The following is a 14538-nucleotide window of genomic DNA, read 5'->3' as shown; positions in this document are numbered from 1 at the left end:
TCTTTTAGCTGCACACACTGTTTCCTTAAATAGTTATTGAATGTAGTTCCTGCTATAGAAGATGGCAAAGAACGAACAATGCATAATTCTACTGAGTATTTACATGGGCTAGGCCTGTGCTAAGTGCTTTGTGTATCTACGTCATGGACTTCACTAACAGTCTTATGAGGCAGGGACGGTGCCCATTTGCAGATGGGAAAACTAAGTCTAGAAGGTGTTAATTCACATGGATAACAAGTGGGCAGAGATTGGAACTTGTATCTGACTCTGGACATTCTGTTCCTCCATGACACTGATCCAAGGACATGAGCCATGCTGAGCATAATTCACTTTAGGTCACTGCTGTCACCGTGGAATGAATGGCAGTCTCTGGCATACCCTGCTCTTAGACTTTTGTTGAATTTTTGATTAAATATTTCATTTTCTTCCAAGTACTTAAACACTGGTTGTTCTACAGAGCTTGTCATTTTTCATATATGCTATTTGTGAGAGGCAGGGTATCATTAATTTTCTTTTAAATGTGTGATTTTACTTTGTTAAATTCTTAAAAATTATGTACCATCAAATTCGCTCTTCTTGGTGTGAGATCTTACACTCAGATTTCCTGTGTGAAGAAAGGGAGCCCTAGAATGCTGGGTCCTTGGGTCACAGACCTCTGGTCCTTTCTAAATTGCGTTTGATTATGGGTGTCATGGATTCTAGAGTGTGAAAATGTTTTAAGATATGACAGAAGGGTGTTTGATGGAACCAGTGCTAGGCAGGAAGTTAGGGAACGTTGGGTCTACCCTAGACCCCTATTAGTTGTGTGAACGTGGGAGGCCACCCCATCTTGAAGCCCCGTTTCCATCTGAGGTCAGATCGGACCTAACATTCCAGAAGAACCACTCAGTGCCAACAGGCTTGGAAGGCCTAACTCTCGTAAAGCACAATTCTTAAGGTATTGTCTGGGGAAGGTATCTTTGTCAAATTTTCCATACCACAAAGGGATCTATGTTTGGAAAAGATGTAAATTCAGCTCTCCTCTTGCATTTTCACATTACACGTAAACAGAGTAAAGGATCTGGGTATTCCTGTTTTATAGAGATAATCTTTGTTTCTGCTAAATCCAGAATTTTCTAAATTCACTACACCTGGGAATCCCCTTTGGGAATAGCATCCACTTAAACCCCTCTGTGCTAGAGTTCCAAAGAACATGATTCTGAAAATGCCAATTAAAAGGCAAAGGCACTGCTAGTGTTAAGGAAGAAAAGGAGGAAGTCACATCAACTCTTGCCTCATTGTGGACATGCTGGTTTAAAAAGACACTTGCCCCTGAGAACACCGGAAGGGACCCCTTGCAATAGCTACACACACGGTCTGTCAGTAGTTGGGGAGGAGGTGGATTTGAACACAAACTGCACCCATCTGATTCTAGGAAGAGCAGGGTAGGGCTGATCTTCTGGTGCACAGTGCTTTAAATACCACCTTTCAGGCTGAGCCTGTATAGCCCTCTATTAAATGTGACAAGGCAGACGGCTGCCCTTGGGGTGCCAGGTTCTGGAAGCCGTGCACCAGCTGCTGCTGATGACTCACATTTCCCTGCTTTCTAGTGCCCGGGAAAACCTGCATACCAGCTTGTCTCTGCTTCTGGATATGTAGAGCCCACATCTCCTCTTTCCCTTGGTCCTGGAGTATCCTCTCTGGGAATGTGCAAATTGTGGCTGGCTTCTATCTTAGGGCTAAGAGACAGCGTGTAGGGACTGGTGAGCTTGAAGCCAGAGACCCTCCTGCTGGGGAGCAGGATATGCTAGTTCATACTTCTCTTCCTTGTCTTATGGCTCATAGTTTCTTGTCTCATGGTTGTGATACTTTTGCTCTCCATCTTAAACTATTCAGCCTTCAAGAATCACTTCAGGGACCCATCTATCTGTCCACCCCTCCATCCATCTGTCCATCCATCCATCCACCCTTCCATCTATGCATCCATCCATCCATCCAACCATCTGTCCATCTATCCATCCATCCATCCATCCATCCATCCATCCATCCATCCATCCATCCATCCATCTGTCCATCCATCCATCCATCCATCCATCCATCCATCCATCCATCCATCCACCCTTCCATCTATGCATCCATCTGTCCATCTGTCCATCCGTCCATCCATCCATCCATCCATCCATCCATCCATCCATCCGTCCATCTGTCCATCTATCCATCCATCCATCCATCCATCCATCCATCTGTCCATCTATCCATCCGTCCGTCCGTCCGTCCGTCCATCCATCCATCCATCCATCCATCCATCCATCCATCCATCCAACCATCCAACCATCCATCCATCCATCCATCCATCCATCCGTCCGTCCGTCCGTCCAGCCAGCCATCCATCCATCCGTCCATCCATCCATCTGTCCAGCCAGCCAGCCAGTCAGCCAGCCAACCAGCCAGGCTGTGTCCGAGTATCAGAGATGCAGAGTGAAAATGGATGAAATCTTTACCCCCATGAAGCTAATGGTCTTGTAAGGACAGCTGCAGGGCACCTTTGCAGTTGGCACTAGTAGCCACATCAGCATGTATGCAGGAGTCCCCCATGAGTGTGTCTGACACTGTCAGTGGGGAAGCACCACAGCTCTGATGTCCGTGAGCAAGTCACCTTTTAGACAAACAGTGTGAATATATAGTGTGTGGGATGTACTGTAGTTGGTACTATGAAACAGAATGGGCAGAGGTATGGGGTTTGCTGGTAGGGCAGAGGTGTCCAGTGTTCCAGATAGGGCAGCCATTGGGGAGGGGGGCTCTCAGGTAAGAGAAATTGAACAGACACCTGAAGCAAGTGAGAGCGTGAATGTTGCCTGGGTAGTGGGATTCCAGATTACATTGGGTCTCACTGACTTGGCTTTCACTCTAAAGGAAATACAGGGCTGATGCATGACACCACTAGAGGGTCCTGAGTGGCAGGCTGCATGCCCTGTTTCTGCTCAGCGAACCTTCCCTGATTCTTGAGTGTGGGTTGACCCTTCTTCTCTGGACTTGTACAGTATTCTGTCTTCCTCTCATGACTGATGCCATGGGACCACTGGGACCACTCTGAGGTGCATTCCGTACAGTTCCTCAGAGGGTCCTGCTGGGATCTAGCCCCAGTTAACCCATGTTCGCCAGATCGGTGGACACTCTGTATGGGATTTGCGTGCCTGTCTGCCTCTCCCTACTTCCTCACTCCAGTTTGTGCAGTCACCTCCCAAAGACACTATCTGCCTCTCATCCTTGTCTCAGGCTCTGCTTTCAGGGAAACCCACAGAAGACACTCTTGGAAGTGTCTACCCTGAATTGTTACTGTTTACTCTCTCTCTCCCTACGCAGTGGCTGGAGCTTAAGGACAGAGGCTGTGTTTTTTATTCATCACTACATCTCCAGCTAGGAGATGGTACAAGTATAAATAAGCACAGGGCAAAACAATTCTCAGCCGTCAAGAAATGCAAATTAACGAATATTAATGACAACCAAGGGTGCTTGCTGATTTTATGCATGGCAAATCAGGGCAGTCCTTTTGGGAAGCTATCTGGTCATATTTATCAAGGGCCATAAACAAGGTTTATACTGTTGGACTGAGTTGTTACGGTCTGGGAATTGACCCTAAGCATTCAAGCTGAGCGAAAAGCTTTGTGTGCAGAAATGATCATTGCAGCAATACGTACCATTGTGAAAAATCGAAAATAAGTGTCCAACAGTAGGGGGGTCATTAAACAGTTTATTGTGTATCCGTAAGATGGAATATTTTGTAGTCACTTGCGGTGATGAAGAACATGTAGTAACTTGGGGACACTTTTATGATACAATGCACAAAGGACACAGTTGTGTTCTTTTTGGGTCCTAGAATTTGCTGTGTTTTTTGTGGCCTCTGGGCCTTGGCTACCAGTTCTCTCTGTCCAGACACTGAAGGTTCGCCCTCCTTGGCCTTCATCCCCACTGCTTGTTTGGAACAATTCATCTTGACTTACTTTTTTAGGTGTGAGCTGGCCTTGCCTGGCCCCTGGTAAGTCTAGCAGCTCCTTCACTTTGCTCCCATGGCGGGCACCCTTCCCTTCTCTTGTAACCCTGTAAACCCATGGCTTATTAAGCCTCTGCCTCTCCTTCCATCTGCTCCAGGAAGGGCAGAGGCTTCCTCCTGGCTCCACAGGGCCTGTCCCTGTGCTGGGAGCTGAGGTGGGGAGCCAGCACATAACGGGGGCATGGATGAGTGGATGGATGCACGCACTGTGATCACAACCATGAGGAATCAAGGAAAACGGTGGAGAGAAACCTCAGACGTTTGACTGGAGGTGGTTCTGGGGGAGTTGTGTTTATTTTATAGTCTCTAGTAGCTTTTAAAAGGTCTCTAAATTGGGTTTTATTGTATTCAGTAATAATGCCCTAATAAACTCCTGTTCTATGAATGACCTAGTTTCTTCAACAAATGAAGGGCATCAGAGGGGCGGGAGGGCTGGTATAGATCTCGGCAGACTGCAGAGAGCCAGATGCAGAGTGGGGACTGAGGACGGAGCCCCACTCGAACCTCCCACTGTAAAACCAAGTAAAATTGAGCATGGGCTGTTAACTCATAGGAAGGAATTACTGTTAATTGGGTCCGCTGAGATGATGGATTGTGGTTCTGTTTATTTAAAAACTCCTTAATGTTTGGAGACATATCCTGAAGTATTTCCAGGTGGCGGGGTACGATATTTGGGGTTTATTTTACAATATCTCAGCAAAAACAAAACAGAAGTGTTGGGGGAGGGGTTGGAATAGGTGGAGTGTGAATGGCCAAGTATTGAAGCTTTTGAGTCTGGGTGATGGATGTGAGGGGGCTTTTTTATCCCATTTCTTTACTTTTGAAAATATTTGGATAATTTTATATTAAAAGTTAAAAAAAATTCTCGGCTTTTCCCCAGTGACACTTAATACTTTGCTTGGCTTTTCAGAGTGACCGACTCCTCATCAAAGGTGGACGGATCATCAACGATGACCAATCCTTCTATGCTGACGTCTACCTGGAAGATGGACTTATAAAGTAGGTTGATCAAAACACACTTTTTTCCTTTTTTTGAAAGATTTTATTTTTTAAGTAATCTCTACACCCAGTGTGGGGCTCAAACTTAAAACCTTGAGATCAAGAGTTGCATGCTCCCCTTACTGAGCCTGCCAGGCATCTCCAAAACATACCTTTTAAGAAGCCAGTCTTGGGGTGCTGGGATGGCTTGGTCGCTTGAGCGTCTAACTCTTGATTTTGGCTCAGGTCACAATCTCAGGGTCGTGAGATCGAGCCCCGCATTGGGCTCCCTGCTCAGTGGGGAGTCTGCTTGTTTCTGTCTCCTGCTTGCTCTCTCTGTCTCTCTCTCTCAAATAAATAAATAAATCTTAAAAAAAAAAAAAGATGCCAGTCTCCCTAGGCTGCCAGGCTCTTAGAGTTCTGTCCCAGAATGACTGTGCTGTCAGTATCAGGGATGCAGAGATTTAGAGAGGTCCAAACTACAGGTGGGGAAGGGACTAGAGATTCTGGAGCGTTCCTGCCGCACCAGCCTTTGCAGGCCATCAGAGGCACAGGGGGGTGTGACGTGCACACGGCCGGCCAGTGAGGTCCAAGAGCTGACCCCCATTGTCAGCTGGGGGCAAGGGGCAGATGCCTACCTAGTACACAGGACTGAATTCACGGCTCTTTCTTCTACCTTTCCACAATTTCTGGATTGGGTGGGGGGAGCAAGGAGAGAAAGGAAGAATGTTAGGACAGGGCCATGGCCTGCATTGGGCCAGAGGCTTCCTGCACTTTCTGTCTCCCTATTGGCCTCCTCTCTGGCTGTGACATCCGGGTGCATTCCATCTGCTCAGTCACTGTGATAAAACAAAACCCAGGCTGGGCAGCTGAAACAATAGAAGTTAACTTCTCCGAGACTGGAGGCTGTAAGTCCTGGATCAGGGTGCTGGCAGGGATCTTCTGCGATCTCTCTCTCCTTGGCTTGTGGACTGTGGCTTCTCACTCTGCACTCACAAGGGCATCCCTCTGTGCGCATGTGCACAGGACACCAGTCCTACTGGCTCAGGGCCCCACCCTAATGGCCTTGTTTTGATTTAGTCACTTCTTTAAAAGCCCCATCTCCAAATACAGTCACATTCTGAGATGCTGGGGGTCAGGGCTTCAACATATAAGTTTGGGGGATCCCAGCTCGGTCCACAACACCAGACAGTGGGTTGATGTGGCCTCCACATTTTACCGGCTAGTAATGGAGAGGTTCAGCTCTCTTTCTTTCACATGCTGAGTGCCCTGGATTCGCTGGCTGCTCAGCGAGTTCCCCTGGAGTCGGGAAGAGTAGGAGCAAGAGACTGTCTCAGTACCCAGCCTGGGCTGCTGGCACAGGAAGGAAAGGCAGAGGGGAGTGAGAGCGAGGAGAAGGTCAAGCAGGAATGGGGTCTATTAACAGGACTAACTGGTGCCCATGTGGGCTTTGATGAGGAGGAGGGGGAGGAGGGGGAGGGAGGGGGGGAGGAGGGGGGGAAGGCTGAGGGAAGGAAGGAGGAGGGAGGAAGGGAGGAGGGGGATGAGAGGGGGCTGTGGATGGCTGTGAGCACTGAGAGACCACGCCCACGGCATGTCCAGTGAGGAGCTCAGGAGAGCGTGGAGGCCTTCTCTGCCTCTCTCTACCTACCCCAAATCCAGTCCCAGACTCCGACCATTTCAAGTCCAGCCCAAGCCTCTGTTCCTCCAGTGGATTCCCTCCTCTTCGCTTTTTCCCAGCCACGCTGAAAGCGTAGTACCCGCAGAACTAGCCCAGCAGCTCTACTTGGAACCTTGCACCCATAAATCCTCTGCCTGGAACACCTTGCCCCACCCCGCATTCTCATTTCCCTGCCCCCCTCCCCCCCGGCTCCCCAATGCCTGTTTGTCCTGTGGGTCCAGCTTGTGTGGCTCCTCCAGGAAGTCTTCCCTGACCCCCATGACTCTGTTGGCCAGCCTGTGTGCCCGGCCCCACACTCCTCATGCTGCATTTGCCCCAGACTAGGGACCTTGCCTTAGGGCCTCTGCACCCGGGGCCTGGTACAGGGCCGGATACGAGAGGTACTGGGAGTATTGACAGGAAGTGTAGCAGAAGAGTCCTGACCTGTCAGGTGGCAGGACCTTGGTCTTGGAATCAGAGGGAGAGAGGCAGAGGTGGTCGGGGTGGTGAGGTTTCTAGTCAACTCCCTGCTTAGGTACGGAGACAACCACTCTGGGGTGAACTCTGGTTTGTGGGGCCTCGGGGTTCTGGGATGTGGGAGGTAAAGGATGCTGATGCTTTTGCAGGACCACCTACCCACCGGTCATGTGGGATTGAGGTTGGCTCCCCAAGAGCCGTGCAGTCCAGGATGTGTATACATGAAACAAGAGCTCACTGGCCAAGCTGCATTTATTAAGTGCTTGCTGTATGAGTGAACACCCGGAGTCTTAGGGACTTCGGTGGATCGTGTTGTTCAGGAAATATGCAGTGTCCACAAATTCATTATTTCTCAGCTCCTCTTAGTCAGAAACCCCTTTTTATTTGACTCTGTTGCTCCTCCCCCTCAGCAGAGCGAGTCTCCGGATGGTCATTTAGAGCACGAACCCCTGCTGGCTGGGGAGGAGGTGTGGGAGGGCTGAGACCCAGAGGGGCCACTGTACTGACCCCAGGAGGCTCAGTTATGCTCCTTCACTTTGATTGAACCCCAAGAATTCTCTTTCGTGGTCATTTGCCAAGTTTTCCTAAAAGCTTGTCAGCTGGGTTTGTGCTGCATCTGTTAGGATTCACTGAGGGTTCCATCCAGTTTGCAAGTGCTGGTGACTCAAACACTGGCCACTGAGCACTTGTGCGTAGGGCGGGGGAGGTGTTGGGGTGCAGGGATGAGGTGTCTGGCTAACTCACAGAGCCTCCTGTTCTACACACACTGCCATTGAGAACCATCTGGGTTCTTCCTCCTAGTGCACTGGCGGTTCCGTCTGGGTCAGTCCCAGTTTGGGGAGAATCTGCTCCTTCTATGTAAGGGAAGCAGGAAGGCAGATAAGGCTGGTGGGCAGAGCCTAGATGTTATATTAGACTTGGGGGGGGGGGGACCTGGCTTGAGTCCAGACCCACCACTGACTTGCTGTGCAGCCTTGAGCAAGGCACCGTACCTCTCTGAATTCCATTTTCCTCTTTTGCAGAATGTGTTTACTTCCCGTAAAGAGAGGTGACTGTCATGCCTTGAAAATGGGCCCCGAACAGCAGTACTTGTTGGCATGGTGACTGAGGCACACTCCCAGTCAGACTCCAGATACCCACGTGTGGGGCTGTGCCGAGTGTATGGCCCATGCCCACTCTGGGTCACGCCCAAGCCTTTGCCCCCATTAAACACTTGAACATTATCCCGTCTTCTTGGAAAGCCAGTTGAAGCATGAAATGAGATGATCTGCAAAGTGCTTAGAAAAGCCGGTGCTCAGGGGTGACCTGCTCCTGCTGGAAGGTTTGGGGGCGTCTCCTCCTGGATCCCTTGCTCTTCTGCTCCTGACGTATCTCCATGTGTTTAGTAGGGGGATCGGGCAAGGCAGGATGTCTGCAAATCAAGATGGAGATGACAGAGGGGACACTGGCATTAGAAGCAGCAGTGCTGAGCTTGTGGGCGTGGTCTCGGTCGTGGTCCCCGGCACCATGCTCTTGCTAGACTTATTTCCGGTTTCAGGACAGTGCGCGATGCCCCGATTCTGTGGGAGAGCCCCAAGTGGAGCCCTCTGTCCCCCCTTCCCCCACAGCTTGCCTGGACCAGCCCTGCCCAGGGGTCCAGAGGATCCAGGAGCGTCTGCTTCGGCTGCTCGGGTGTAGATTCTCTTTGGGGCCTGACATGGTGGTCCCTGAAGTAGCACTTGCCTGTATCTTCATTACGGTTGTTTTTCTGTGACTTAGAATATTGTTGCCTCATCTGAAGCGTTCAGAGCAACTGTATTTTTTTTTTTTTAATAAAAATTGCTCATGTTCAGGTCTACTGGTCTTCGCCCGGCGTTGACCTTGGAGGCTGTCGTCTCTGTCCTGGTTCTGGCTGAGCCTCCCCTCTGCCCCCCATGTGTCTCCCGACTCTGGTTCCAACAGATGAAACACAGCCGCCACCACATGGGACAAAGGCTTCCAATTTCTTAGGCTCTGCTCCCTTCTTCCTCTCTTTGGAATTTTTCCTCCTTCTGGCGGAAGTTCGCAGGTGCCTAGCACATTGGGGAACAGAAGGGAGGGTCAGCATGTTCAGAAAAAGTCTGCTCTCCCCAGTGTGATTCCCTCCAGGCAGGAGTTATGATGTTAGTGGCTTTTTCTTGTGGGTACTGGACGGTTAAGCAGCTTTCCTGAGGTCGGTGCTCAGGAGAGCTAAAACAAGAATGCTGGGCGCCTGTCTGTCTTAGCTTGCCCTGGCTGGTGTAAGAACGTACCGCACGCACTGGGCAGTTGAAACAACAGACGTTGATTCTCTCATGGGTCTGGAGGCTGGAAGTCTGAGATCAGGATGTCAACAGGGTTGGTTTCTTTGAGGCCTCTCTCCTTGGCGTGTGGCTGGTGGTCTTCTCCTCGTGTCCTCACCTGGTTAACTCTGTACGGGTCTGTGTCCTGATCTCTTCTTACAAAGACACCAGTCCTATTGGATTAGGGCCCGCCCTGACAGCCTGACTTTACTGTAATTGTCTCTGTAAAGGCCCAGGCCTCAAATACAGTCACATGCTGAGGTCCCTGGGGTTAGAGCATCAACATACAGCTTTTGAGAGGGTCCCACTTCAGCCTGTAGCACTACCTCTCACAGTCTGCAGAGCTAAGGGGACTTTACGCTCTGTCTCCTGCAATCTGGATCCTCGAAGTGGTTGACAAAAGTGTGCGAAGAACTCTGGAGTGACAGGCTATTCTGAGACCCCTTTGCCACCACCTCCCCCTGGAAGCCTCCCCAGATTCCCGGGCTAGTGAAGCAGCCCACCTTATACTCCCCACCCCTCTGCTGTACTGCATTGTTACCCATCTGCCTGCGTGCCTCTCCTCCTCATTAGGCTGTGAGCCCCTCAGGGGCAGGAGTCCTGCCTGAGCATTCTCTGTCTACTCAGTGCCCTGCCTAGGACATGGCTCAGAAATGTTTACCTAATGGAACTGAAGCCACACAGTGGGCTGCCATCTTGTTTTTCTTTTAAGAACCAAAGGCCATTTCTGTTTGTTTCCAGACAAATAGGAGAGAACTTAATAGTTCCTGGTGGAGTGAAGACCATCGAGGCCAATGGGCGGATGGTGATTCCCGGAGGTATCGATGTCAACACGTACCTGCAGAAGCCGTCCCAGGGGATGACCGCTGCCGATGACTTCTTCCAAGGGACCAGGGCCGCACTGGCAGGCGGGACCACGATGATCAGTGAGTTGTACCCCTGCCTTGGGCACATGGGCAGTGACTTCAGTTCATTTACCGGCAGCAGCAGCACCACCATGGTCTCAATCTACACCACGCACTTTGCTCAGGGGACCAGTTAGTGTAATCCTCACCACAACCTACCACAAGGCTGTACCACTGGTGGTACGAAGAGGATTTTATAGGCAATACAGACATTTGAAAGTTTAAATTATTTTGATGCATTTGAAGATAAATAATTAGCACATCATGGGTATTATTGCATAGGGTGAGATTGAAATTAACATTTAAATTTTTAGAAACTGTGAGCTGATTTAAAGGAAGGTATTAAGGAAAGAATAATATGGATTGTAGGGAGATAAAGCAAAATATTCCTGAACCTGGTGTGCACATGGCTGAAGTTTTGGAACCAGGGATATAGGTGTTATGGTGAAAGATGGGGAAGTAGAGGCTGAAACAAGTTGCTGAAGGTGACACAGTGGGGAAGTGGTTGTATTGGTCAGTGTTGATGCCGTAATGCTGGGATAACGCTGCATAACGAACAGTCCCTAAACTTCAAGCATCACTTGTTTTTCTTGATCAAGGATCTGAGGGACTAGGAGCAGGATGGAGTGAGTCTGCTTCAGGATGTGCGTTGGGTTCGGACGGGCACTGTGGAGCTCCCACCGTGGAACCAATGACCAGCTCAACCATGCCCTTCTAGCAGATGGCAGAAGTGCAAGAAGGGTCTGGTAGAAACTTGCCACCCCTCTTACCACCTCATGTCTTCCCTTACATGCTGAAGTTCTGTTGGCCAAAGCAAGTTGCGTGGCTGAGCCCAAAGTCCCTGGGATTACATTCTGCCCGCCATGAACCATGGTGAAGGTGGGGAGGGGAGGAGGCAATGTGCACAAACAGTGCCCTCTACCACAGAGGCTTCCTGAGATGCTGGATTCTTCTTCTACCACATTTTGCAGTCTCTTGTAGTTTTTGAAGTAGCTTTTCTTTCTTGGATTCCATTTTATTTTATTTTTAATTGTTTTAAAGATTTTATTTATTTATTTGACAGAGAGAGCAGGAGCAGGGGGGAAGGGTGGAAGGAGAGGGAGAGGGAGAAGCGGGCTCCCCACTGAGCAGGGAGCCCAACACAGGGCTCGATCCCAGGACCCTGAGATCATGATCTGAGCTAAAGTCAAACACTTAACCGACTGAGCCACCCAGGCGCCCCTCTTGGATTCCATTTTAATAAATGATTTTAATTAAATAAGCAACAGTTGGTTTTTCAGTGTTCTTTCAACTGTTAGGCTCTCTGCATCCAGGCAGCTCATCCCTAAGCTGCCCATCTGTCTCCCTCCTAGGAACCCCTTTGGAAGTACACTGGGTAGAGCTGGCCACTGTGTGTGGAGCTCATGCATCAGAGCCACCTCATCCCCCTGAGCCAGGAGGGGATGGCCCAGATCATGAGGGAAGCACGGTCCTGGTCCCTTCTCCACAAGGCAGCCTTTTATCTGCTGGTTGGGAAAGTGGGAGGAGCCCAGATGTTGGACCTGGATGGATTTGGACTTGGACCCCAGCTGTCCGGGTTTGATCCTGATCACTGCCACTCAGCAGCTGTATGCTTGTGGGCAGTATTTAGCCTCTCTGTGCCTCAGCTTCCTCATCTGTAGGGTGGGCTTTATAATCTGAGCCTTCCCCCACCATAGCATTGCTGGAAGACATAGACGAGGTGCCTGGGTGTAGTGCATGGCACATGGCAAGTACTTGGAGATAGGAGCTGGCACAGCGCTGAGAGGTGGAGATGGAAGTTGCAGGCTCAGGTGACCTGTGTGGAGTAGAAGACAGAACCCCGGATGAGGATTCAGGATCTCCAGGGTCCCCTTGTGCTCTTTCCCCATCATCATCTTTGAGACTCTTAGGGGAGGGGCCTCATCCACCCCATCTGGAAAAGGGTGGTTTTCATAGTGTGTTTCATGGGACCCCAAGAACCTGTGGAAGCACCAGGAGGACCATCATGAGGGGCGGGGAGGTTCTGAGTCTCCATCCCATGTTGTCATCCAACAGATACTTAATTGAGGGTTGCTCTGTGCCAGGCACTGTGCTAGGTGTTGGGGGACGGAGGGACCAAAGCGGACATGGTGCTGGTGCTCCAGTGGTTGCAGTCTTGCGGGGAGTTACGGATCATGTACGACTACACACACGTCTATACTCTGTGACTAGGGCTACAACAGAAATGTGTGCACAGAGTTTTGAACTGACGGGCCAAGTGCTTCCCTGAAGACGCAGCATTCATGCAGGGATCTGAAGGATGAGTATGAATTCACTGGGTGAAGAGGGTGGAGGGGAACAGAGCTCTAGGAAAAGGGAAGAGCATGTGCGAAGCGTCTGTGATGGAACACAGCTTGCGTTTAAGAGACTGATGAAGGCCCATGAGGCATGAGTGCAGAGACTTAAGGATGGGGTTGTGTGAGATAAGACTGGAAGGTAAGGATGGTACTGATGGCCCTTGATGGCTGAGGTAAGAATTTTGGACTTTTTCAAATGGGCAATGAGCAGGCATTGAAGGATTTTAAGCAAGGAATGATGAGATCTGCTTTGGGTTTTAAAGAGACCAGAATAGATTAGCCTAGATCAGATGTGGCTGTACCAGGGGCAAGTGATTGTAGCAGCTCAGCTACAGAAGAGGGTAGCTAGGACGAGGAGTGTGGCCATGGAGGTGGACAGAGGTGGACAGCTCTGGGGATATGTAGGATGGAAATATAAGTACTTGGTGGTGGGTCAGCCATGAGGTATCTGTGAGAAAGGAAGTGTCAAGAATGACTCCTTCGATCCTAGCTGTGGAACTAAGGTGTTATCCTCACAGTTGAGGGGGTGATAGGGACCAGATTTGCAAAGGGGGGGGGAGATGTTGCATGAGGTTTGGGACATTTCAATCTTGAAGAGCTTTTTTGAGTCTTCCTGGTGGAGAGGTCAGGGAAACAGCTGAAGTCAGAGTTCTGCAGCTAAGAGGGAGTGGTACATTTTAATGAGCAGCTGTATTAAAGAATATTCCAGGACCAAGGCATAAGGAATTTGACCATTTAATGGCCAAGTAGAGACAGAAGAGTCTACAAGGAGACTGAGGAAAAATGGCCACAAAAGTAGAATAAAAGCCAGAAAGCCATGTCGTCATGGGAGCCAAGAGGAGGGAGTGATTCACTGTGTCCCAGGAGGTCCAGTGGAGTCAGGACTGGACGTTTCCATTAAATCTAGAGACGTGGAGATTGAGTTAGCAGAGGCTGTTGCTTTAGACGGGTGGAGGAGTGAGCTGGAGGAAAATAAGGACTACTTTTTATAGATGTCTGGCTGTGAAGGGTGGTTGTTAGGGAAACAGGGCAGTAGCTAGAGGGATATGCAAAGTCAAGTGAGGTTTAAAATCAGGTGTCTCCCCTTTCATTTGCTTTACATTTAAGATCTTATTTTAGAAAGGAGTGATGAAGTTAACATGCTTTTAGTCTATAAGGTCTTGTGCACCTTTCCAGCTCTGGCAGCATGGAGTAGTGGGAAAGGGTTCAGACTGCAGCTGATGGGACTCTGGACCTTCTTCCTACCACTTACCTAGTTGTGTAAGTAAGTTGTAAGACACGTTCCTTACCCTTTTTGAGCCTCAGTTTCTTCTTCTGCCAATGGAGATACTAATATTCACTTCACAGGTTGGTTGTGAGGATTTAATGAGATAATTGATGGAAAGCCTTGTGGCAGTGTCTGAGGCATAGTAAGCATTCAATAAATAGTTGTGATGCTGCTGCTGCTGCTGAAGATGACAATGACAATGGTGGTGATTATGTCATTGCTGATGGTTATGGTAATGATGGTGACAGTGATGGCAATATTGACGATGATGGTGGTGGGAGTGATGATGAAGAGGGTGGTGATGGTGATGATAGTGATAATAGTGATGGTGATGATGATGATGGTGATGGTAGTGGTGGTGATGGTGGTGATGATGGTGGTGATGATGGGGTGATAGTGATAGTGGTGATTAACATTGTGATGATGATGATGGCAGTGGTGATGATAGTGATGATGGTGTGATGGTGATGATGATGGTGATGATTATGATGATCATGATAGGAATGATGGTGGTGGTGGTGGTGATGGTGATGATGATGATGCTGGTGATGATGGTGATGGTGTTGATGATGGGGTGATAGTGAG

General features: G+C 49.5%; 1 protein-coding gene across 1 annotated transcript in view; it reads left to right on the top strand.

Moving 5' to 3' along the window:
* The window catches only part of CRMP1 (collapsin response mediator protein 1), a 68499-nt gene that overhangs the window by 18790 nt on the left and 35171 nt on the right, over positions 1 to 14538 (top strand). The window contains exons 2-3 of the mRNA XM_035004438.1: positions 4941 to 5029; positions 10187 to 10371. Coding sequence (XP_034860329.1) covers positions 4941 to 5029; positions 10187 to 10371 — 274 coding nt within the window. The remainder of the gene's footprint in view (positions 1 to 4940; positions 5030 to 10186; positions 10372 to 14538) is intronic.

The sequence above is a fragment of the Mirounga leonina genome, unplaced genomic scaffold (genome assembly GCF_011800145.1).
Source record: "Mirounga leonina isolate KUSES-001 unplaced genomic scaffold, KU_Mleo_1.0 Mir_129, whole genome shotgun sequence".
Classification (NCBI taxonomy): Eukaryota; Metazoa; Chordata; class Mammalia; order Carnivora; family Phocidae; genus Mirounga; species Mirounga leonina.
The sequence above is the reverse complement of the archived record's forward strand: the minus strand, read 5'-3'. Positions and strand labels throughout refer to the sequence as shown.